This window comes from Nematostella vectensis, chromosome 3, assembly GCF_932526225.1.
Source record: "Nematostella vectensis chromosome 3, jaNemVect1.1, whole genome shotgun sequence".
Lineage (NCBI taxonomy): Eukaryota > Metazoa > Cnidaria > Anthozoa > Actiniaria > Edwardsiidae > Nematostella > Nematostella vectensis.
Genome location: NC_064036.1, coordinates 17,401,036 through 17,422,971, shown reverse-complemented (window position 1 = coordinate 17,422,971; position 21,936 = coordinate 17,401,036). Strand labels below are relative to the sequence as shown.

The following is a 21,936-nucleotide window of genomic DNA, read 5'->3' as shown; positions in this document are numbered from 1 at the left end:
AAGCTAGACCCAATCCCCCTCACGGTTATACAAGATGCTTGAATTATCACGGGGGGGGGGGGGGGGGGGGGGGGATACAGTAACATTTAAGAAAATATTGGGGCACAGCTTCGCCGGGGGGGGGGGGGAGGGGTTGGGGACGTGTCCCCCCAACCTTCTTTGGAACTATTTTTGTTTTCATTTCGCGGTTTCAAAGAATGCAAGAAAAAAAGTTACGGTTCACGATCCACTTTCGGCAATTCGTCTACTCCCCCCTCCCCTTGCACGCATCGTATCCCGCTGGTTAATTTGTTAACATTCCAAGAGCCTGTTTTTCGATATTTATTTTGTCTTATACTTAACCCAATCGTGATGAAAGTGGAAGAATATGAACGCCTAAATATTCCCCCTTTTGATTAAAATGAGCGCATGGGCCATCTTCAGATCGCGCACATTTTAGCATAGTTCAATTAACTTATCTTGTTGCTGAGCACGAAAGATTGCGACTGAACACAAGCAGTTGCGACTGAACACAAGCAGTAGCGTATCTGGGGGGAGGGTTTTGGGGGTTTACCCCCCCCCCCCACCCAACCACTCCCCTTGGGCTGCCAGAAAGCCATATGTAACAAAATAAATACCCCCTCCGCCCTTTGTCTGAGGCGGCAACACGAATATATCATATGCACGTGCGCGACTGAGCAGAGAAGAGCAAAAGGCTAAATGCGGCAATATACTCTAGGTCAAGGAGTGCTGTGCATGATATGGCGAACTCACCACACTACTATGGCAACATGCTAATTCCCAAAAGACGCAAGCGTGAAAAAGACCCCAAAGTCTATATCTTAGCGAGCTGTGCGTGGCGTAACCGACTAAGACAGGGCTGTGATCCTTGTTATTGCCTCCCCACCCCACAGTTTGCCAGAAAGCGGTGCTGGGGTCGAAATCTTCAGCCTAGCCGTAAAGCTTTAGCTACCGTACGGTGTTTCAGCATGTCTGGAAGGATGGTCTATATAGTAAAATAAAATAAAAATACATTTTTCTTGGCAAGAAGTCATTAAAATCTCCGGGAATTATTTGCTACTTCTCGTGCCCCCCAATACTTTAACAAATTATAAGGAAATGACCAGTAGGGGCGTGACTGTGCCACCCCCAATATTTTCTTAATGTTTCTGTATTGTGCCCCCCAATATTTCGAGGCTGCTACGGTCCTGCTTTTGAATCTCAAAACTTACGGCAATAATGAACATTCGTGAAAAAAAACTCTGTATGAATAAGCCATGCATGAGGGAAATGTAGAACCGAAATTCCCCTTGTCTGCGTTTTCTTTTGTACTAGCTTGGCTATTACACTTTGTTTGACGACCTCTTTTTTCATCCAGGATGAACAGTATTCTAGGATTAACTGTATTATGTAAACGGTAACCTGGCCCTTGAAAATAATAAAAATCGATACATGGAATTATGCCTTGTATATCCAGGGAGAAGCATTTCATCGTGTATTAGTACAGGTTAATAACGAAGTATATATTCAAGTGATCCCAATCCCAGGGCTATTTAAAAAAATCCCTGATGCCAAAATTGGGGGTAACGTTGGTCCCTGAGCCCATAAATAAATCTTGTGATCCCGTTATTTTTGGGGCAAATGACCCGGAACCTTCAACATAATTTTGATCCTTACGTGGTTAGTAAATATATTTGTATTCAAAATCCATAAAACCATATAATCTTTTATAATTGTAAACCAACGTTTTGGTAAATTCTGGTATCTTTTCTACAATAACAAAAAAAAAAAAAAAATAACACAAAAATACTAATCATACCTCATTATTATTGTCTTAGGAACCCCTCATCCCTCATCATCAGGGTATAATATTAAAGTGTTAGTAATCTGTACAATTCTGGATTATATCTTATTAAGACGTCGTGTTTATTGGCGATGAGTTGCTTCCTAGTGTTCGTTCCAACTCATCCACGTGGGCTCTATGTACAGTCAAAAACTCGTTCGCCTTCTCGCAAAGTTTCTTCAACACCTTATCAAAGTCCTCCTTACGTCCGGTTTTCAAGTATCGTCGGACTAGTCTCTTGATTGTCTGGCCATCTGGGTCTTTGCAGGGTTTTTCTGTAGACACATCTTGCAGAATTTGAACCAAAGATGAGTCAATAAGCTTGGTGACCCATTGGTTGCTCTCTAGCCAAATAGATAAGGATTCAAGTCCCTCGAAGTGCAGTCTGAGACATTCAAAGTCGTGTTCGTTGCCATGACAAACATACTCTCTGAAATAGTTTGACAGTAATTTGCGAGTTATTGAGCTGGTGATGGAAAATGCACATATAGTAACCCACCAAGCTAATGACCACCACTAGCCCTTCATTGTCATGACCACCACCCCCCTTCCTTGTCATGACCACCACCCCCTTCATTATTATGACCAACACCCCGCTTCATTGTCATGACCACCATCCCCCTTCATTATCATGACCAACACCCCGCTTCATTGTCATGACCACCATCCCCCTTCATTATCATGACCAACACCCCGCTTCATTGTCATGACCACCACCCCCCTTCTTTGTCATGACCACCACCCCCTTCATTATCATGACCACCACCGCGCTTCATTGTCATGACCACCACCCCCTATATTGTCATGAGCACCCCCTCTCTTTCCTATAACCCCTCCCATTATCCCATTACCTAATATACATTATCATTTCACTGATTCTCAATACTATAACCCTATTCCTATTCATTCCTCATCCCCTATCTACCCCTGAAGTACACGCACTTGAATGCAAGATGGGCTTTCACCACTTTGCAGCTGCGGTACTTCTTCATGTAGTCCAGTCCATTGGCACTTTGCCAGTCCCATACTTCCTGTGCCCTTGCCATGTATTTGTCTGAAAGAGCTAGCAGTTCACTTGCTTGCACATGACGCTCATACACATCACTGCACATCTTATATACCCGTGACACACACTTGGGGACATCCTTGAGTAGATAGGGTGTGGAAGCGCTACACCTATCCTTGCACTCCTGGATGAACTCCACAAAACTGTACAGCTGTTTCTTCCCACTCTTGTGTAAAAGCCCTAAGTCCAACAAACAACATTATTTCCAACAATCAAAGAAGGTATGTATGATAAATAGTTTAAAAAAAAAGGAGGAAAATACAAATGCATATACATTTCCAGGCTTGTAGCCAGGATTTTGAGCAGAGGGGTTGTTTACTAATTTAGCAGATCATTTTCTTTTAGGTAGCTCGTCCTAGCAGGCTAGCACATAATAGTTCTTCATTTTCCTTCATTAGAGCGAACCCTCCAGTCGAGTGGCAGTTCTTCCAAACTTCTAAACCCTCCCTGGCTACGGGCATGTCTTCCCACAGTTCCTGTATTGCTAATTGTAAACAAATTAAGGGGGTAAGGCTGCTACAATAGTAATCACATGCTATTTAATTGCATAATTACCTTCAATGTAGTCCCGACCAATCTTTTTTGGTTTGGAGTAGCATAAATGCTCAGCATTTCCCTTCTGTTTGGCAAGAAACTCCTTCAAATGGTTATGTTCGTTCTGAAATCTCTGAAAATTTCGTTTTCTCTGAGACCTAGCAGACTGAGGGAAATTGGTCAGGATCTGTTTTCTGCTGCGAATGCACCGCTTTAGAGCAACCTCCTGGAACTTCTTCAGACTTCCATGCTTATAAATAGAAGCTTGCATGCCATCGTACCATGTGTAGTATCTTTCAAGCCGCACCTCATCTGGCTTCAAATTCTTCTTGTCACTTAGCCAATTGGCAAGATCTTCATCTGTTAGACCTTTAAGAGAGTTATAAAGACAAAATGAAGAACATTGTTGATGTTGTACACAATTGTAAGCCCTTAAACAAATGCTAATCTTTTCATGCTCAATTCCAAATGCAAATTTGTCCCTCAGCAGACGAAGTCCAAAACTGCGAATCATGGAGGGCCACAAATCCAGCACGCATTTCTTCTCTCTCTCCTTCCTCGCCCCCCTCCCCTCCCCCCGTTTTTCATTTTTTGTTCAAAATCCGAGATCCAGCTAAAAATGGCTCAAGGCTGGTTTATCTCTATAACAACACCAGGTAAATGACTAAATTGCAGGCTTCTATATTCTACACCAGTACATATTGTACACGTAGTTGAAAATAAAAATCACCTAATTTACTCTTGAATAATACACACTTTTTTCACACGAAAATGACCTCCAAAATTGGGGTGAGTACAGTATTATATATAAGACTTCTTGTTTGAGAGGTCAAAAATTTTCATAGAAATAAAACAATAAAAAGCTCCTAGCTCTAACAACCGGGAGACAATCTCATTTACCATGACCCAGACAGCAACAACAAATGGGCCAATAAATCATGTGTGAGGGAGCGTCATTGCGTAAATAAAAACTTGAACATAAAAAAACTGCTTTTGTGTTTGTTTTTGCCTCTAGCATGCCTGTTTTTATTGACTTTTACTGGTTTTGAATATCATTTTTCAACATATTTTTTTTCACTTTTCATTTCCATTTTTGTCAAATTCTTTTCTTTTCTATCTTTTTTTTTAAAGACCTAAAAAATCAGGGTGTGTATTCTACATATGTAGAATAATATAATATAATAGTAATAAAACAAACAATGTATTAGAAGCATACAAAAATCAAAAGGGGATGGGTCGGCACCTTCTAAACATCTTTACTTTACTTAAATCAATTGTGATAATTTTATTTCTTTTCATTTGTCTATTGCATTGTAAATACTCAATACAGTTGTTACAAAACACACACACATACCCCAGGTCTTTTTTGTCCTCCCTGCAGGCAGACTCCAGAAGCCTATAAGAGGGGGTTTAGATCCAAGTGCGCTCCAGTAGTACAGCCAGTCTGGGAGACACCCACTGTAGGTGGAGTAATCTGTGTCTATAAGAATGATGCGGCACTTGTAGATCAGTTGGTAGATCATGTGATAGGAACGGAAGTTCCCTTTAGCAAGTAAAGACACCTTGTAATCAGTCTGAAAGTCAATGTGAGCAACATCAATTAAATAAGGAGAAGTGAGGTTCCTTGAACTTGTCTGCTAATTCTGCTAAGGTTCTTTCTTAGGGAAAGTTCATTTATTATCCCGAGGTGGGGGAAAGGGGGGGGGGGTTGTGAGGATTGTGATAAAAGTAATGGATAAAATTAGCTGCCCCCCTTTCAGGAGGAACAAAATTTTCCATGCCCCCCTTTATGCTTTCCCAATATTTTTGGTCCGCCCGCCCGCCCTCCAGAAAACTGAAGAAAGGAAGGAACGCAAATGACAATGACAATGACAAAGAAACGTGAGCAAGAGATTAGCTGCAAGCTGGTAAGAAGGCAGAGGGGAAAGAATTTGCTGAAAACATTAATTCAGAAAAGGTGAAGGCACTCAATTTCTCAAAGGTGAGACTACATACATATCAAATCTACATACTTGATGCGATACTGCCAGTCGCGCGCTAACCTATTCACCAATATTGCAAATAGTAACGGAGCTAGCCTGGTGCCCTGTGGGATTCCTCCCTTAGGTGATATTACATGGGAGCGTGAATCCCTTATCTTAACATACTGACTCCTGTTGGATACAAATGACGACACCCATCGAATGATACATTCATGGACACCTAGGTGTCTCATTTCTGCTATTAGAACGTTATGGTCCACTAAATCAAAGCCTTTACTGAAGTCAGAAAAAAACAGTCTGACCCAGCAGTCCCCTTTGTCGAGAGCCTCGAAAATTATGTGCATCAAATAGACCAGCGCTTCAGTAGTAGACTTCCCAGCGACTGCAAACTGTAACCAGTCCAGTTGATGTAGCACTTGATGGAATAGTGGCTGAAGCGTAAACCCTTCCAGTACTTTGGCGAGTTGTGATGTCAAGGCGATCGGCCGTAGGTCATCTTCGACTACTTTAGGGCGGGGGCACTTGGGGATGGGCGAGATCTCAGACTGCTTTAGTGGAGCAGGGACGTATCCTTGAATGAGCGACGCATTGTATAGATCGCAAACCACAGGAGCGAGTTCGATTGCAAAGGTGTTCCAGATCCTAGCTGGAATTGGATCAGGACCAGATGACTTGTTGGTTTTCACCTGACGGAGGGCCTGGTACGCACGCCTATTATCGATCAACAGATCATCAGGGACCTGGTAAAATGTCCCAGGTGCTTGAGGCGGGAGTGGTTCAAAGTGCGCAGTTAAACTACCAAGAAAATTGTTAAATCTAGTAGCTAGGTCAGAGGTTGTTGGAATGTCGTCACACAACATCTGTTGAGACCAGTCACGTGAAGACCCGCTGTCCCCAGATAGACCCTTGACTTCTTTCCACCACCTTTTCACATTGGTATTCTTGGTATTGGCGACTTTGGTCTTATAGTAAGAGGCTTTGCTTTTTTTGCACTCTTCCTGAACAGAGTTTCTGTACATTTTGAATTGCGGTGAGTCATTTCCAAATTGATGTAATGCCTTTTGGCGTTTGGAAACAAGGTACTTGAGCTTATTGGATACCCACGGTTTATCACTACTGCAGATCGATATCTTCCTGAGAGGGAGATACTTATCGACAGCCATATACAAAACATCCGAAAATGCCTGGAATTTTTCAGAGACCAGCTGTTTGTCAAATACTTCGGTCCAGCGCTGCTGCGTTATCCAACAGCCAAAGTCCCAGATCTTACTGGGCCGGAGGTCACGTGATGCTGAAAACTGCTGAAAACATTAATTCAGAAAAGGCGAAGGCACTCAATTTCTCAAAGGTGAGATTAAATCCAGGTTGTCAACCTGATAAAGGTCTATGATATAAATGATGCAAAGAGGCTGTTCATTCTTCTGCTTGCAAGAAAAGCGAGGCAAGAGAAAGATTAGAAAGAGAGAGAGATGAAGACAGCAAATAGCAAATCAGTAGAAAGTTTTGTTATTAATTTTAAATATGGAACATAAGCAATTTATAAATATCATATAGCAGAAACCATGAAAAAAAATGTATATAGGGTGTATATAGGTTTGCATTGCATAGATAACACGTGGCTTAATACATATCCTGGACTCCTGGATTGTGCATGCCAAATAACTGCCACAAAACCGAAACTCATTGAACTAAGAAGTCTGATTTGACACTTGGTCAAATTATATTAAACAGACAACACCCAAAGAAATCAGTGACCCCTCTTTTTAAAATCCATACACTTTCGATGCCTCCCCAGCCTTTAGATCTCGAAAATTTTTCGAGTCCCCCCACAGTATTCTGACCCCCTCCCTCTCCCTCGGGATAATAAATAAACTTTCCCTTAGAAATTTGAAAATTTACTGATTTTTTTCTTCTTTTAACCCAAAGGTCTTGTCTCTTCACACAGTGTAACTTGTATCGGGGTGGGTGGGTTATTTTCTTAGGCATGGATGTACTGTATGACATCACCCACCCTCAATACTTTTGCTATATAGAAATGCACACATTTACATTCAAAAATGTGGATAACAAGCCTCTGTGTAATGATCTGAATACTTAAACAACCTAAGCATCAAAACATGCAAACTACTATCTTTTCCATCTTGCACGCTACCCAAAACAATGGCGATAAATCTAGCCGAAAAAAAAATCTATAAAGACAAGCTAGCAATGATCTGTACACATCAATACATGTTTTTCGGTACTTAGAAACAAATTGCATAAAATACAAAGTGCGAATTTGATAGCAGAATGCTGCAGCGAGGCCAGACGTCACAACGCAAGAATCAAAACAAATATGACAACACGACGAACCTTGCAAAGGTCTTTCCACAGAGTGTCACATTCAAAACAAAGTTCTTTGAATCGTCTACATGTTTCGCTGAGATTAAGGAGAGTCTTAGCTGGCAGATATGAGAGTATTATACTTAGGACTTCTGAGCTAAGGCTTGAAAACAGGTCGCTTTCAATGCCAATGTTTTGTTTTGCAATGGCCGCCATCTTGACTTAGCTGTTCAATTGTGTAACGCGGCACTAAAATGACGTCACATTCTTGCGCCTCGCACCCAGCGAATCGCATAGTCCATGGGCCAGGCAATTTTAGCTATTCTCTCCCGTGAGCTTTTCGCCGCAGAAGGTCATTATCATACTACTTGCCGAAGAGATTACACCCGTCCGAGTAAGCCTGGTGATGTAATCGATGAAACAACTGAAGACAAACATTCTGCTATTGAGTCCAAAGCTTATGAAAAGCTGTTTGACTACATCAGGTCCCACATATTAGAAACCCCGAGCATCGTCAGGTTTACGGATATTACAGAGAAGTTTGTTTCGCTGATGAAGGAGCCGGGAGCACAGGAGGTGAGAGAAAGCACTAAACGCAATCATCGAAGGAAACTTGAAAACGAATACCAGTCACTTTTACAGTTTGAAGATCTTCTTGACAACAAACGCTTGTTCGTTATACCAGAGACGCTATCTCGGGTTCAACTAGCAAAGGAATTCGTGAAACTGTCAGAACGCCAGGAGCTTGCCAGCAAAGATGGCTCAGCTGAAGTTATAAGTCGTGTCGCTTTAGATCTGCGCCACACCATTCGTTCCACCGAGAGCAGCATGGTATGGCCTCAAAATCAGTCAGATTTGTCTTTAGAGTCCATCCAGATCCCCGAAAATGTGAAGGCATTTCTATTCATGTTACTCACCGGCCAAACAGATCCCACAGCCTCTTCACAAAGGGTTGACCACCTTGTAAATTCCTTTGGACAGGACTTGCTATACGGTACGACCTGTGGCAGAATCAAGACCCCGAAGCACATACTTCTCCCATATGCCGTCAAGTCCCTGACGAACAACATCGAATTGATTCAGATATTAAATCGATGTGGTCATGGAATTTCATATTCTCAGATAGAAGAATTAAATACCGCACTCTGCCTTCAAAAGCTAGCCGCGACGCCAGAGAATATGATTTCGAACCCTGGACAAGTACCACCTTGGCATGGGATAACATCGACCGCCTAGAGGAGACTCTTTCAGGACAGGGAACTTTGCTTCGTGTAAATGGGATAGCGGTCCAGGCTCGCCATTTCGGCCCTCATTTGCCTCCAGCACAGCCCATCGAAAAGTCAAAGAGACGGAGTATTGATGTAATGCCGACTGAGGAACCTCCATTATATAACGCAGGAGAACGTTGTGGACCACCTCCCAGGACGTATGTTGAAGTAACGTCCTCAGATCTCAGAGCAAATGCCATAAAAAGGACCTGCTGTGGGTTTTGGTGCGCCTTCATGCCGCTGCAAATCAGACCATGAGCGGTTGGACCGGCTTCAACATCTTGGTCCGCGACAAAGAAGAGGTCTCCAAGGATAACGTGGGCTAATTACCGACAATAGATGCACCAGTAACAAATATGTCAACAGTGCATGAGGTCCTTTGCCAGTCGCTTAAGATCAAGGACGCCCTCCATCTTAACACTATTGTAGCTGTCTTTGATCAAGCCCTTTATGCGAAGGCAATTGAGATCAAATGGAAGAACAAAGTAAAGTTCCAGGACATAGTTCTGAGAATGGGAGCATTTCATACGATCTGTACATTACTAGGGATTTTTGGCAAACGATTCCAAGACGCTGGACTGACTGACCTGTGCGTTGAATCGCAAATTCTCGCAGAAGGATCAGTAACTGGGGTCATGGAAGGACGGAGGTACAATCGGGCTGTACGTATGCATAAGCTTGTGTATGAAGCTCTGATGAGACAGGCATGGGAGGGCTTTATAGAGTGGATAGGCAAAGAGAAGAAAGCCGTTGTAGACAAAGCACTAGCAGGGATGAAGAGCTTGCACGATAATGTCTGCGAGTCTGAGTTTAACAAACGAATGAGCGATCCAGCGTTTCACGAGGTTGCAGAACTTTTCGATAGATACACTCTTTTCCTTCGCAACGATAACGGATAACGGATAACTGTCGGCGTTCTGGATGAGTTACCTTGACCTTGCCGAGATTCTCCTGGCGCTGGTTCGATCTTCAAGAGAAAGTGACTGGGCCTTACATCTGACAGCCATAAGAGATATGATCCCTTGGTGTTTCGCCTATGATAACGTCAACTATGCAAGATACCTCTCATCGTATCCGTCAGAAATGTCGCACCTCGAATTAGACCACCCCGACGTGCTGAGATACTTGAAGTCTGGTGGATTTTCTGTACAAGTCGGAGAGGGGAATCCTTTTGGGAAGATACCAGTAGACCAAGCATGTGAAGAGATGGTAAACAAGGACACCCAAACACCAGGTGGCACTAAAGGGTTTAGCCTGAAGCCAAAAGCGGTAAGCAAGTATTACCTCATTGCGGAATACAGAAGCATGTTCTTACGAAACCTTAAAGAGATCCTTCATCTGCAGAGCGATTCAAGTTCTCAGCATACTGACCTTCAGCAGAGCAGGATACTTCGAGATGAAGCTGACGTTCATCGCTGCTTGCCACGTTTGGAGGCTGGTTGAACCCGTTTAAGAGTCCAGGAGAAGATCTTCTGTGTTTGTCAACGGGTAAATTGGCATCTGAAAAAGTAAAAAGGGATCTTATGTCTGCTAAAGATGTCGGCGAAAAGGCCTTCCGGAAATTTAGCCAAGAGAGGTTGGAGGCAAACATACCAATAGTCAAGTTCCACGATACCCTGACTAAGGCAAAGTTAAAAACCTTTACCCATATGAACAAGAAAATCAAGATCCAAAACATGACAGCCAAAGAGATAACGCTGAAAGCAGATCGAGCAGTCTTTGCGCAAATGATAATAATCGTTTTCAGCACGGCTATCATAGATAATAATGAAGTAGAATAAATGAGGTTTACAAAAATGCATGATAGCCTTAGTCCCCCGAGATGAGACTAAATTCGAAAATTTTGGCTTTTTGCCCATGGACTAGCATAGTGCATTATTACATGTGCATTAGTGCATGGTAGGGGGCTCCCTAAAATGTGCTTCGAATAATGAAAAATTACGTATGGTTTAACACAGGCCCATTTTCTTTTCATCTAAGAGATACCTCCCCTTCATGCGTGACAAATATTACCTTTGTCGTCTTGGTGTGGCCGCTAGAATATGGGTGATTACAGGAGTAGTCCGCTTTCTGAGTTTGAGCTCAGGCGACATCAAGACAAACAACGAGCTTATTTTTTCGCTAAGGGTTAAGAGATATACAGAAATTTATAGAACAGAGCGGTCCTTAGTGAGACTACTGCAAAGAAGAGGTTTTTAAAGTTTGCATCGATTTTGTATTTAAAGTAGGCGTTTCCAGATAGTGCTCCCAAAAAACCAGAAAAGTGCTCCCAAAAACACCCAAAAAGTGCTCCAAAATCAAAATAGTGCAAAAAGTGAAAAGAAAATTACCGTATATTTTTAAATTTTTTAGAGATAAGTTGTGTTTTATTAAAGTTTGAATAAAAGAAAGAATATTGCTTTTATTAAATACATGCATTAGAGTATCTTATATTGTTGTCGATGAACGGGTAAATCACACTTTAGTGTATAACAACTAACTGTATTATAAATGACTTCTCTTTTGTGTTTGTTTACCTTTGTTATTTGGATACTTCCAAAAAACAATGTTCATTTACAAACATCACCAATGTCAATAATGTCAAACCTGATAACAGACCTTAATTATAACAATCTCCTACCGAGAAATAATTACAATAGATGCAAAACAGGAAAACATGGCAAACAGATCTTCTAGAAAAGGCATTCTATTATTGTAATGAACTCCACAGGCTACCCAATATTTGTGGTTACCAAAGCACAGCCTACCTATTAAAATGTCGAAATCACCAGATTTTGCCTCCATTTCATAACACTTTACAACAAACACAGTTCAGGAGAACTCCTGTTTATTTTGGATATGTAACCAGCGCCCAGCTAGCAGTAATCACTTCTGAATGAACATTACAATGCAAAACAATCTGACAAGCAGTAAACACTGCTGAGTTTCCAATACAATTACAATCTGAAAAGGTGAAATATTATAATCACCTCATTTATAATTACAAGAAGTTAATACTGAGCCGGACACGTAAACCAGAGATAAAAACCCTTTGGGAAAAAAACTCTGGACCGTGTTCCCCGAACCAATGCTCAGCATTGCGTGCTCTCGGGGCTTAAGAGCCGAAGAAAAAGTTTAAAAAAAGAAAAAAAAACACATAAAAAAATAGCAAAAGTCAATATGGCTTAAACAGAGGAGCTGGCTAGAGTGACTCTAGCACGCTATGTCTCCCCTTATATACTCATACCCATACTGCACTCTCTTCACATTCCCATGTGTTATTCACATGCCGTCTTAAAGTCTTAGCCTAGTTGAGATAATATTATTTGTAGTTAAGGAAACTAGAAATGTCTATATAAGACAACAAAACCTAGTATCTTTACACCATACGAACTCTTTTTTTAATAAGAACGTTTATTTTTCAGTTGAAATACTTTTATATTCAAATACTTTTATATGTAAATATTGAGAAATAAATTGGATATACTTCGAGCGGAAAGCGGCGCTTTGTCGGGCATCGTGCGCTTTCCGGGCATTTTTCAAAGGATAGTGTGCTTTCCTGAGCGGGGGGTTCTTTATAGTAAAAGCGATAGGGATACTCGACAGGAAATTCGAAAAATGCACAAAAAAATATCTGAACACAAGAAATTTCTACCCTAAAAATGCCGCTGACGAGGTGTTTTATTTTACCGAAGTCGGGAGTATTTTCAAATACGCTGACTCGTAGCTCCTCTTGCTGTGAACTCCTAAAATACCATTATCTAATAGAAAAGCCCATACAGATAAAATAATAAATAAATAAATAATAATAACGAGCATCCCTATCTGGTCGACATGTGAAGACCCCCTCCCCCCCCCCCTCCCCCCCCCGGGGTTCTTACGCATGCTTAACAGGATTTTCGAGCCACGCGCTATTCGTAAAGCTGAGCAAAAAAGCTGGTGTCCCGCTGTGTAAACATATAAAACTGTACAACAACATGCGGCCTGCTTTGTGCGTACCCCAAGAAGTCTGGAGCTAACTATCTCTCTCAATTCTCTTCCTATTGCGGTAAAAAAATTAAAATATTGCGGTGTTAATTAGTCCTGCGGTGCGCGGGGTTTGCCCGTAGTATAGGATGATCTAGCGGGAAACCCGGGAAATGTTGGGTTGTCGCGCATGCTCTTAAAACCTCGTCCTTCTGTGTGGTATGCGACATTTCCGATTTTTTTCTGCAGTATTGCGGCATTTTCGAAAATGTTGTGCGGTATTGCTGTAATACCCCCCCCGCCCCCAAACGTCCCCCCTCCAAATATAGTCATTTGAATTACGGGTCCTAAGAGTCCTATGCGCACTCTGTGTGATGACAAACAACGTGGCCAGGGCTCTCCAGCAAACATAGCTGCAAGGCTGTTAAAATATGCCTGTATGTACGGTGTTATAAAATTGTAAGCTGGTTGCCGAAAGAATCATTTACGAGTCGATCAATATGGCGTCTTGGTGGTTGGTCTCTGTGCTGTTATTTTCTGTGGCGCTCGCCAACGAAGATGGTAAATATATTTATAGCTTCGCCCCATAAACTATGTCATTTTGAGGAAAGCAGACATAGGCTGGACAACTTAAAAACCAATATTGTGGGCTAAGGGCACGATGATAAAACACATACACACAAAAGGTTATAACAAAAAATAAAATACTGCAACTGTTTTAGACGAGGTAAAGGTTGCAGTATGAAATGACGGTTAGAAGAAAACATATCCCCTGTTTTTTAGATATTGAATTAGATTTAGGTTTGTTAGGAAAATTGCCTGATATGATGCTTTAGCTCAAAATGACAATAAAAGACCAAAAGAAGACAAAATCTACAAATAAGAAAAGACAGTGTATCAAAATTCGGATGGCGAAAGACAGGAGTTTTAATAAGCTTATTGCAGAACTTGATTCCATTCTGATCGATGCACTGATTACCTTGTAGAGGACCCGAGTCTGTTTGAGGGTGACATAGTCCTCACCGATGAGCAGAGGGCCGCAGTTGAGGGGGCTCGTGGTTCCATAACCCAAAAGCTGTGGCCCGGAGGGGTGGTCGTCTACGAGTTGGACCCTCGCTTCGGTAAAGTTCGTCAAAATATTAGATTTATGTATACATTCATGTATGAATACATGCAGAAAAGACCATACTCCCTTCCCATCCCCTCCCCCCAGTCATAGAAGCTACGGAATCTCCACCCCGAAAGCGGCAAAAAAAAGCCTCATCATTCACCCCCTGGAATGACCAGCTCCATTAAATGTGTTTTAGAGCATCCCAAATACTTGACACTCTTACATTTAAAATCCTAATACGCATTAAGAACAGCCCATCCATCTAGTAAGCTCAAATACGTTCAACAAGTCAAACCAAAGGTCGGGAAACAAAAAGATACTATCCATGTCTCGACCGGGAATCGAACCCGTTTCAGCAGAGGTGAGAGGCCCCATTCGCTGACACGCTAACACGCTGACGCGCTAACACGCTGACGCGCTAACACGCTGACGCGCTAACACGCTGACGCGCTAGCACGCTGACGCGCTAACACGCTGACGCGCTAACATGCTAACGCGCTAACACGTTGACGCGCTAACATGATGACGCGCTAACACACTGACGCGCTAACACGCTGACGCGCTAACATGCCATACGCTGACGCGCTGGGCCATTCGTGATTCCGTGAGGAGGATCTTTTCTGGGAAACAAATGATGATTTGTTGTTTTTCTTTTAGAAAGGAGCAGTCGGGCTATGGAAAAGCTTACTCAGGCCATTTCCGATTACGAGAAGTACACGTGTATTCGCTTCAGAAAGAAAACTGCAAATGACAACGATTACGTCTACATCAAGGACAGAGGCGGGTAAATGTAAACTATGAGCAACTCAGTTCTCAGTTCTATCGCACAAAGGTAAAACTCGTCCTTTTTGATAAGAAAATGCTCCGCTTGATTCCGCGCAGGTGTCGCTCGCACGTGGGTCGTAAAGGCGGGAAACAGTATCTGTCTCTTTCCAGTGGTTGTTGGCACAAGGGAACCATCATCCATGAACTTGGTAAATACATGACAAACATTCAAAGGAAACTCCATAAAACGGACACCATATGACTTTGGAAAGTGTCCGTTGTATGGTGATGTCCGCTTTATTAGATGTCGTTAGATGGAGTGTTCACTTAATGGAGGTCAATTATATGTAGATGTCCACTTTATTGGAGGTCAATTATATGTAGATGTCCACTTTAATGGAGGTCAATTATATGTAGATGTCGGTCCCGAATCCACTCTATCCTGTTTCCGCCGCTAAATAGACAATAAACCGTATTATATTTTGTCGCTATCGTGGCTAAAGGCGTAGCTACGCCAATACGCAACGTACAAATAATTATAGCGAACATAAATCATAGATCACCCGTGTTCGATGATATAATTTTAGGCATTTTAGTAGTAACCTGGCGTAATTGTAAGGTAACTTTGTCAGCGCCGTAGCAAGCTGCTGCTAAATGATCTGTTCTAAGTTCTCCGACCTAAAATTTGTTTAAAAGATTTTTGTCGTTTTTTTTCTCACAGGCCATGCCCTTGGCTTCTTTCACGAGCAGACGAGACCCGATCGAGATGATTACGTCACCATCTTGTTTGAGAATATCCGTCTCGGTAAATTCTAAACCGTCAATTTTATTACACTAATAATGTCAACGGTTTCGCACATTGTTTTCATCTCTGCCGTAGAAGTGCGAACGTACCCAGACGTTGTTTATCAGGAATAAGCGAGTGAGAAATGGCTCCGGAATGGAAGGTCTATGGATCTAAAAAAAACTCTCCATCATTTGGCTCATGGTTGATACCAGTATGATTTTCTTCATTATCAAAACTAGCTAACTTTAGAATATTGAAGGTTGTGAGAGTGAAACGACATTTTTACAATAAAAAATAGCTGAAAAATGCTCCAAAGCATATTTCCCTTTTCACATCGGGTTATTTTAATAACACTCGATGACTGTTGTTGACAACTTGTGTAGGAATGGCGAGCAATTTCATGAAGCATTCGGCAGGTGAAGTAGACTCTCTCGGCACGCCGTATGATTACGGCTCCATCATGCACTACGGCCCTAAGATCTTCAGCGCTAATGGCAAACCTACCATCGTCGCCAAGAAACCGGGGGTATGTCATCAACATTAAAACACAAACGCTTCCATCGTCCAAATAAATTATACGTTGAAAAGGCCAAGAAACTGGGGGCATTTACTATACACAGGCTAGTATCAAACACAGTGTCCGGCACTGACACTGGCACTGATCTGGAAGTGGTTGTCCGGTTTTGTTTTCTGACTTCTCAATGCGTACGGCAGGTGAAGTTCGGTCAGCGGGACGGGCTCAGCCCCATCGACATCAAGCAAGTAAATCTGCTGTATAAATGCAGCGGAGGTGCGTATGAACAGTATGCTAAAACCATAACTCGATATAGATGCATCCTAGCTAAGAAGATCCCCCTCTCCCTACAGAGAATTATTTTTGCCATGCTTACTTTATCAGGAGTTCGTCCGCCCGTCACCAAGCCCCCAGTAACGCAAGCGCCTGTCACTGAGAAGCCTGTCACGCGACCACCTCCTGTCACGGACAGACCCATGACGCTGCCACCATCAGGAGGCGCCAAAGGTTAACTACTGTCACCTAACACTCTGAAACACAACAAGCTGTAACAAATTCTTCTCTGTCACAAAACCCCGTGACACTCGTAACACAACCTTATTTGTGTAGCGCAGCTTTCTCCCATACAGTCACAACAGTCTAAAAACAATCTCTCTGTCACATACACTAAAAAACACTTCGGCCAACAACCGTTTGTGATAAAACTGTTATGCACATTCCTAAAATCTAAAATTGTGTGTGTTTTTTTACTAGATTTCTTCTGCGATTTTGATCATGGTACCTGTGGATTCGTTCAGTCTTCCAGTGACAACTTTAATTGGATAAGAAATACAGGTTCAACATCTACACAAAACACTGGACCGAGCTCGGACACGTCAGGAATAGGTAAGACTCGAATTTGGACATTAAAAAGGCAAGGCCCAAGTTCGGACACGTCCAAAAGAGATGAGGCCCAAGTTCGGACACGTCCATAAGAGGTGAGGCCTAAGTTCGGACACGTCCAAAAGAGGTAAAGCCTAAGTTCGGACACGTCCAAAAGAGATAAGGCCCAAGTTCGGACACGTCCATAATAGGTGAGGCCTAAGTTCGGACACGTCCAAAAGAGGTGACGCCCAAGATCGGACATGTCCATAAGAGGTAAGGCCCAAGTTCGGACACGTCCAAAAGATGTGAGGCCCAAAGTCTCTAAGAGTTAAACCCTAAGTTTTGACATTTCTGGAAGAGGTAAGACCCAGATTCGACACCGTTCGGAGAAGGTAGGCTGATCTATTTTTCATTAACTTATATTGAATAATAAAAATCCCGTATCTCCAAGGATCCTTTCATCCTTTAAATAGCAGCATAACCTTCTCGAACTACTGTCTTTTTTATTTTTTTACTTCTCACTCCATGGCTACTACAGGTGCCTAGAAACCGTATAATCGTCTTATTTGCTACTACGTGTAGATAGAGACCGTAGGTAGAATACTACACGTAGATAGAGACTTACCAAACACGAAACCAGTCTGGTATTACTACTATCTCGTTTTTTAGGCCACTACATGTACATAGAGACCTCAAAGGGTCGCCAGGGTTACACTGCGCGGCTCGAGAAGCGTGGGGTTGTCTTGGATGGTGATCGCTGTTTGGAATTCTACTACCACATGTACGGCGTATCCACCGGCGAACTGCGCGTCAAACTTGGAGACACGGAGATCTGGAGCAAAAAAGGCGACCAAGGAGACCAGTGGAACAAGGCCAATATTCAGATCAAAGATGTTGGAGCTAACTCGGTAAGTTGACCCGTGGGTGCAGGGAATGGTTACGATTGGCCCAGCAGGGGGTAATGATCTCCAAAAATATAGATAATCAAGTTATACACGGTTCTCCATTCTGGTTCATACTGCGACGGCCGTCATCTCCACAATAGTGGCTTGGTCCGAATCTATTTCTGGCTCCGGCCCTACATTTGTGTAAAAGGTAATGACTAATTAGCCTAATGACTATTCAGCGGGGCTTATTATTTTCGCGCAATGTATAAGAGGGTTTTTTATGTGATGCTTGTTGCTTCAGCTTGTATTTGAGGGTGTACGAGGTTTATCCTTCACCGGAGACATCGCTATTGATGATATACGGCTCACATCATGTTCAGGTATGTCCGGCGTACCCCCAAAAATGCGTCACGCCTTCGTTATACTCAGTTAATAAATGCATCGCTGCGAGCTTTGGGCAAATTATCTGTTTTGATGTATTGTTTTCCTTTAACAGCTAAACCGACTATACCACCAGTTGGTAAGTTTGACTAACGTATAAACAGTAATACCATTTAATACAATGATCATATTTTTATTTTAGTATCAAAATACTTATTCCATTTATTATAAATCAAAACGAGGGGCTAGTTGAAGGTGACAAACCACTTGAGTAGCGACTGGGAACAAACGTATGCTAATCCGAATAACTTCAGGGTCATGTGGCGTCAGTCACCACGCAAGGATTGTGGGGGGCACCACTGCCCAGCAAGGAGGCTGGCCATGGCAGGCTCAACTCAGAACGTCCACAGGGTACCCATACTGTGGCGGTACTTTGATTCACCCGGAGTGGGTTCTAACGGCTACACATTGTTTAAAGGGCGAGACGGCGAGTCGAGTGCACATAAGGTGAGCTGTTGATACACAGACATTTTTATTTTTTCAACCTCTGATAGGAACTAGGCATGCGAAATTGTTCGTATTTCTAATTGCACGACAACCGAGTTAAACCTTGGACCTATAACAAAATTCACCAAAGGTATTCAAATTATTTCCAAACATTTGTTGTTTCTTCAGTATCCCGTAGCCAGTAGCCTCTCTTAACCTATCAACTGGTCAGCGATAACCCGTAGGATTTTTGTTCCACGCATTTTTAGTTCTTTCGATGCTGTTAGGGCTTTCTCCCAACTCGATGGAGTTTTATCAACTATTTGACTTCTTAACTGACATTGGTGTTAGAAGTGCCCTCCTGAATGCCTGTGTCCACGGCCAGGTTTAGTTCTTGCACTCACGTCTTGTATCGATGCACAGAGCTTGACGTCATGTGAGTCTTAGGCTCGCTTACTTGTGCCCTTGTATGGTGTCAGTTCGTGTATAGGAAGCGTTATGTGTGTCACGTGAGTCCTAGGCTCGCTTACTTGTGCTCGTGTATGGTGTAAGTTCGTGTATAGGAAATGTTATGTGTGTCACGTGAGTCCAAGGCTCGCTTACTTGTGCCCTTGTATGGTGTTAGTTCGTGTATAGGAAGTTTTATGTGTGTCACGTGAGTCCTAGGCTCGCTTACTTGTGCTCGTGTATGGTGTCAGTTCGTGTATAGGAAATGTTATGTGTGTCACGTGAGTCCTAGGCTCGCTTACTTGTGCTCGTGTAATGGTGTTAGTTCGTGTATAGGAAATGTTATATGTCACGTGAGTCCTAGGCTCGCTTACTTGTGCTCGTGTATGGTGTCATTTCGTGTATAGGAAGTTTTATGTGTGTCACGTGAGTCCTAGGCTCGCTTACTTGTGCTCGTGTATGGTGTTAGTTCGTGTATAGGAAGCGTTATGTGTGTCACGTGAGTCCTAGGCTCGCTTACTTGTGCTCGTGTATGGTGTCAGTTCGTGTATAGGAAGCGTTATGTGTGTCACGTGAGTCCTAGGCTCGCTTACTTGTGCTCGTGTATGGTGTTAGTTCGTGTATAGGAAGTTTTATGTGTGTCACGTGAGTCCTAGGCTCGCTTACTTGTGCTCGTGTATGGTGTCAGTTCGTGTATAGGAAGTTTTATGTGTGTCACGTGAGTCCTAGGCTCGCTTACTTGTGCTCGTGTATGGTGTTAGTTCGTGTATAGGAAGCGTTATGTGTGTCACGTGAGTCCTAGGCTTGCTTACTTGTGCTCGTGTATGGTGTCAGTTCGTGTATAGGAAGCGTTATGTGTGTCACGTGAGTCCTAGACTCGCTAACTTGTGCTCGTGTATGGTGTCAGTTCGTGTATAGAAAGCGTTATGTGTGTCACGTGAGTCCTAGGCTTGCTTACTTGTGCTCGTGTATGGTGTCAGTTCGTGTATAGGAAGTGTTATGTGTGTCACGTGAGTCCTAGGCTTGCTTACTTGTGTTTGTGTATGGTGTCAGTTCGTGTATAGGAAGCGTTATGTGTGTCACGTGTGTCCTAGGCTCGGAGCTCACAGGAGAACTAAGGGTAGCGGAAACGAGCAAGACTTCCGGGTGATTCGCCTCGTCACCCACCCGAACTACCACAGACCTGTGGGGTACGCAAACGACATCGCGCTCCTAAAACTGGACAGACCGGCTAAACTGGACAGGTGAGCTGACTATATAATTCTAGACTATAGCTCAGCCATCACCTTTGGGTACTGTTTGCTGAAGCCCCGTTCAGGGCCGTAGCAGGCCTGGAGGGGGCAACAGTATAGAAACATTAAGAAAATATTGGGGGGGACACGCCCCTACTGGCCATTTCCTTATATTTTTTAAAAATATTGCGGGGAGGCCACGCCCCTACTGGTCATTTCCTTATATTTTTTAAAATATTGGGGGGGGCACGCCCCTACTGGTCATTTCCTTATAATTTTTTTAAATATTAAGGGGGGGGGGGCACGTGTCCCTAATGTCTCTACCCCTGCTACATAGCTATCTTCCGTTGCCGTCTAGTCAACACTTCTTCCTTGCCTATTTCTGGATTTCCTTGCCTATGCATTTCAGATAGTAAACTAAGAATAATGCTTCGTCCCGTGCCTTACTATTTCCCTATCCTTACTTTTGCCAATGATTCAGATACGTGAACTTTGCATGCCTACCAGATCAAGTACCAGAGCCTAAGGAGGGGGACAGATGCTATATCACAGGCTGGGGCAAGCTCTCCTCTCACGGCTCCGCCCCGGACATTCTTCAGCAGGCGACAGTCCCAGTCGTTGGGCGCGCCCGCTGTATGAAGGCGTACCGCGGTCAAATCCACGAGTCTATGCTCTGCGCAGGTCTAGATGCCGGCGGAGTCGATGCGTGCCAGGGGGATTCGGGGGGTCCCATGGTGTGTGAAAATGCAGGGCGGTTTTATATTCAGGGTGCCACTAGCTGGGGGAATGGGTGCGCGGCGCCGGGGAAGTTTGGCGTGTACGCGCGTGTCAAGTATGTCCTTGATTGGATCAAAAGCGAAATGGCGCGACCGTAACCTTTCTGTAAACATGGGCTAGGATGGAATAAAAATGAAATATCTTTAGTTGTATTATTTATTATTCATAGTGTAAACGAGCTCCACTGCCAGCACAGTCCCAGTCCCAGTCCCACTCGTTCTTGCCCGGGTTTTTGATCGGGCTCCCTGTGGTAATACCCCCTCCCCCCTACACACATTTGGTCTCAAACTCCATCCTATCTGAATTGTAAGATTTGGTCGATTCTTCATATTTTCATCTTCCAAATGATGTGGTTCGTATTCGCGCGAATAACTCAAATCTACAATATTGAGGTATTTTTGTCAACCTGCGGAAAAAACACCGTGAACAGGAAAGGCCCGGGTCTAGTCATTTGTGACGTAGTTCGAGATGTCAATCAAATTGTATGATAAAATATATGCGCGGGGTAAGCTAGTTACCGTGTTCATGTCTTCTTAGTTATTGCTAAAGATCGTTGTGTGGTAAGTTTTACCCTCATTTTTATATCTCAACCTGGTAGTAAGTCAAATGATTATTTAACTTCAGGAAACAAATCTGCAAAATTTAGCAGATATTTTGTAGTCTGTGAGTTGTTTTCGCATTTTTCGCCTACATGCGCAATCAAGGATCGCAACATTCCCACGAGCGCGCGCTGTTTTTGAAAACTA

At 43.0% G+C, this 21,936-nt stretch overlaps 3 protein-coding genes across 3 annotated transcripts; 2 read left to right on the top strand and 1 right to left on the bottom strand.

Annotated features, from left to right (window-relative positions):
- Positions 1-1,655: 1,655 nt before the first annotated feature.
- On the bottom strand, positions 1,656-7,974 carry LOC116619255. The gene is made up of 5 exons (XM_032383843.2): positions 7,757-7,974; positions 4,777-4,996; positions 3,444-3,791; positions 2,765-3,068; positions 1,656-2,252 (listed from the first exon to the last, which is right to left on the bottom strand). The coding sequence occupies exons 1-5, from the start codon at positions 7,940-7,942 to the stop codon at positions 1,892-1,894; spliced, it is 1,419 nt and encodes a 472-aa protein (XP_032239734.1). The 5' UTR covers positions 7,943-7,974; the 3' UTR covers positions 1,656-1,891.
- Positions 7,975-8,009: 35 nt separating this feature from the next.
- LOC116619256 lies at positions 8,010-11,764 on the top strand. Its single transcript, XM_032383844.2, has one exon. The coding sequence runs from the start codon at positions 8,027-8,029 to the stop codon at positions 8,960-8,962; it is 936 nt and encodes a 311-aa protein (XP_032239735.1). The 5' UTR covers positions 8,010-8,026; the 3' UTR covers positions 8,963-11,764.
- Positions 11,765-13,365: 1,601 nt separating this feature from the next.
- LOC5514284 (meprin A subunit beta) lies at positions 13,366-21,336 on the top strand. Its single transcript, XM_001634434.3, has 15 exons — positions 13,366-13,500; positions 13,926-14,060; positions 14,708-14,834; positions 14,933-15,024; positions 15,537-15,620; positions 15,986-16,128; positions 16,317-16,392; positions 16,501-16,623; positions 16,870-17,001; positions 17,650-17,888; positions 18,169-18,247; positions 18,364-18,387; positions 18,563-18,755; positions 20,276-20,425; positions 20,895-21,336. The coding sequence occupies exons 1-15, from the start codon at positions 13,440-13,442 to the stop codon at positions 21,286-21,288; spliced, it is 2,052 nt and encodes a 683-aa protein (XP_001634484.3). The 5' UTR covers positions 13,366-13,439; the 3' UTR covers positions 21,289-21,336.
- The last annotated feature ends 600 nt before the right edge of the window (positions 21,337-21,936 follow it).

What these genes read in the sequence shown, in the direction of transcription:
- LOC116619256 (XM_032383844.2), top strand. Translation starts at nt 8,027, where the DNA reads ATGGGCCAGGCAATTTTAGCTATTCTCTCCCGTGAGCTTTTCGCCGCA.
- LOC116619255 (XM_032383843.2), bottom strand. Translation starts at nt 7,942, where the DNA reads ATGGCGGCCATTGCAAAACAAAACATTGGCATTGAAAGCGACCTGTTT. An exon ending in GAGGACAAAAAAGACCTGGG is followed by an intron (nt 3,792 to 4,776) that starts GTATGTGTGTGT and finishes ACTCTCTTAAAG; the next exon opens with GTCTAACAGATGAAGATCTT. An exon ending in AAAGCCCATCTTGCATTCAA is followed by an intron (nt 2,253 to 2,764) that starts GTGCGTGTACTT and finishes AAACTATTTCAG; the next exon opens with AGAGTATGTTTGTCATGGCA.
- LOC5514284 (XM_001634434.3), top strand. Translation starts at nt 13,440, where the DNA reads ATGGCGTCTTGGTGGTTGGTCTCTGTGCTGTTATTTTCTGTGGCGCTC. An exon ending in TACATCAAGGACAGAGGCGG is followed by an intron (nt 14,835 to 14,932) that starts GTAAATGTAAAC and finishes GATTCCGCGCAG; the next exon opens with GTGTCGCTCGCACGTGGGTC. An exon ending in AGACCGGCTAAACTGGACAG is followed by an intron (nt 20,426 to 20,894) that starts GTGAGCTGACTA and finishes CCAATGATTCAG; the next exon opens with ATACGTGAACTTTGCATGCC.